Below are 2,272 nucleotides of genomic sequence, written 5' to 3' on the forward strand. Positions count from 1 at the left end.
CTAGACCTAGGATGATATGGTGGTAGAATGATGATGCAGGTAAGGCCACAAACAACAATGAAAAAATTGAAAAATCTCTTTGAAACAATAAAAAATTCTGTCAAATTTCCTTCAAATCAACTCCTCCTACCTCAAGGAAAGTACTGGCGCTCAAAGAGTTACAACAAGTGTTCCAATTGATCTGATTAATGGAATAGCCAGCTTGTGAAATTAACATGCAAGTGGCTGAATGCTCCACAGAGACGTGTCCTTTAATGTGGTTCTCAGGGAAGTTCAGTGTGACACATACAATGCAACAAGGCTGGTCCCTTTGAACTTACAGGTGCAGCTCATTTTTGCTAGCTGAGTGGACTGGAGAAATGTGAAATAAAGTGTCTTGCTCAAGGACACAATGCATTGCCAGGAATCGAACTCAGGACCTTACAATTGTGAGCCAAACACCCTAACCACTAAGCCATGTGCCTTCACAAGGAAGAACATGAGATGACTTAGTTGTCCATAGATAACTTTTAAAAAATGGGATGGTCATGGCTGGAGTGCCATTAAGCTAGAGCAAAGCATCAACAACAATAATGGTAAACTGAAATAAATGATAATTACCAGAACTAGAACAATAATCTGGATAGAAATCTCCCAGAGACTTGTCTCGTTGACTTAAAATTTTCTGGAACTTTACCTTCCAACGCAGCGGATTGTATTCTGTATCTCCTGAAAATGTAAATTCAGTTTAATGATTAATAAATTATCTTTGATAATTATAAAGTGGCAAGCTGGAAGAATCATTGGCAAGCCAAGTGAAATGCATAGCGGTAATTTGTCAGTCTTTGACTTTGCTTTTTATACTTCCGGTGGGGTTGATAAAATATGTGACATTTAATCTTTGGGGATTGATGTAATTGACTTAATCCCCTCCCTTTGTGCCAAAATTTGAAACCATTATTATCATTATTATGATTATAATTATAATTATTATTATTATTAATATTACTATTATTATTATTATTATTATTATTATTATTATCATTATCATTATCATTATTATTATTATTATTATTATTACTATTATTATTATTATCATTATCATCATTATTAAGGTGGCAAGCTGGCAGAATCGTTAGCACGCTGGGCAAAATGCTTAGCAGCATTTCATCATCTTTACATTTCGAGTTCAAATTCTGTCTAGCTCAACTTTGCCAGTCATCCTTTCAGGGGCCTATAGAATAAGTAATATTTGAACCCTGGGGTTAATATAATCAACTTACTCTCATCTTCCCCAAAGTTGTTGGCCTCACGCAAGAGTTTGAAATCAATCGTTACTGTAAATTCGTTAGAAGATTCTGCTTTTTCTTGCTTGTTTTTAATATATTTGAAAATACTAATATAATTAGAGTCTTGATTCATCAATAATGACTGGATTTTGATATTCTTCAAATTAAGATGAAGAGAATACAAAATGAGCTTAACCTTTTCAAACAGCGAGTACGCTATATATTCCTAGAACAGGGGTTTTCAAACTTTTTGATTTGCGGACCCCTTTATATTTCAGGCTTTACCCTTATAAACGCTTATGAAATTTATACATAAATATTTGCTTAAAATAACATATATTTTTACATTTATTTATTTAACATTATTTAACAAATAGGTTTATTGTCAATTAAAAGATTTCGATTAAAAAACATATATAAAATCAAATTGCGGACCACAGTTTGAAAACTCCTGTCCTAGAAGACACAAAAATGGTAGCCAAATGCTTTTGTGTTTATGAATGAAAATAATTATGCTTCTACTAATTAGTGAACTATAAATAGAAAACCATGTAACTGCCTGCTTTTGTGTCTCCCAGGAGTATAGTCAAAGAGTGTAAGCTCAACATGTTCTGAGCTGAAGTGAAGCATTGCTGTATTTTTGTCTTTTACCTTCACCGTTTATTAGAAGAATTCAAAACTAAAACTTACCCAGGAAGTACAGTTTTAATACTCGGCATTTATGTTGGATAGGCAAATGTTCAATTGATAAATGCCAGGCTTCCGTTTTTAAAGCTTTTGCTATGTCGTTAATTAAATCCACTCTGGGAAAGAAAAAGTCATTTGTTAGGAAAGTATATTTGAAATACAAGTTGAAATTTCATTGATATTGATTGAGAAGTACAAGTGACATAAACAAAACAAATTTATAGTTATTGGAATACACACACACACACAAGTTATGTAAGTATAGACACACATACATGTTATGTATATATATATATATATATATATATATATATATA

General features: G+C 32.2%; 1 protein-coding gene across 1 annotated transcript in view; it reads right to left on the minus strand.

Annotated features, from left to right (window-relative positions):
* Positions 1-532: 532 nt before the first annotated feature.
* The window catches only part of LOC106879360 (uncharacterized), a 22,194-nt gene continuing 20,454 nt past the window's right edge, over positions 533-2,272 (minus strand). Inside the window, exons 9-10 of the mRNA XM_052975662.1 lie at positions 1,959-2,071; positions 533-708 (exon numbers count right to left, since the gene is read on the minus strand). Coding sequence (XP_052831622.1) covers positions 548-708; positions 1,959-2,071 — 274 coding nt within the window. The 3' untranslated portion in view covers positions 533-547. The remainder of the gene's footprint in view (positions 709-1,958; positions 2,072-2,272) is intronic.

The sequence above is a fragment of the Octopus bimaculoides genome, chromosome 22 (assembly GCF_001194135.2).
Source record: "Octopus bimaculoides isolate UCB-OBI-ISO-001 chromosome 22, ASM119413v2, whole genome shotgun sequence".
Taxonomy (NCBI): Eukaryota; Metazoa; Mollusca; class Cephalopoda; order Octopoda; family Octopodidae; genus Octopus; species Octopus bimaculoides.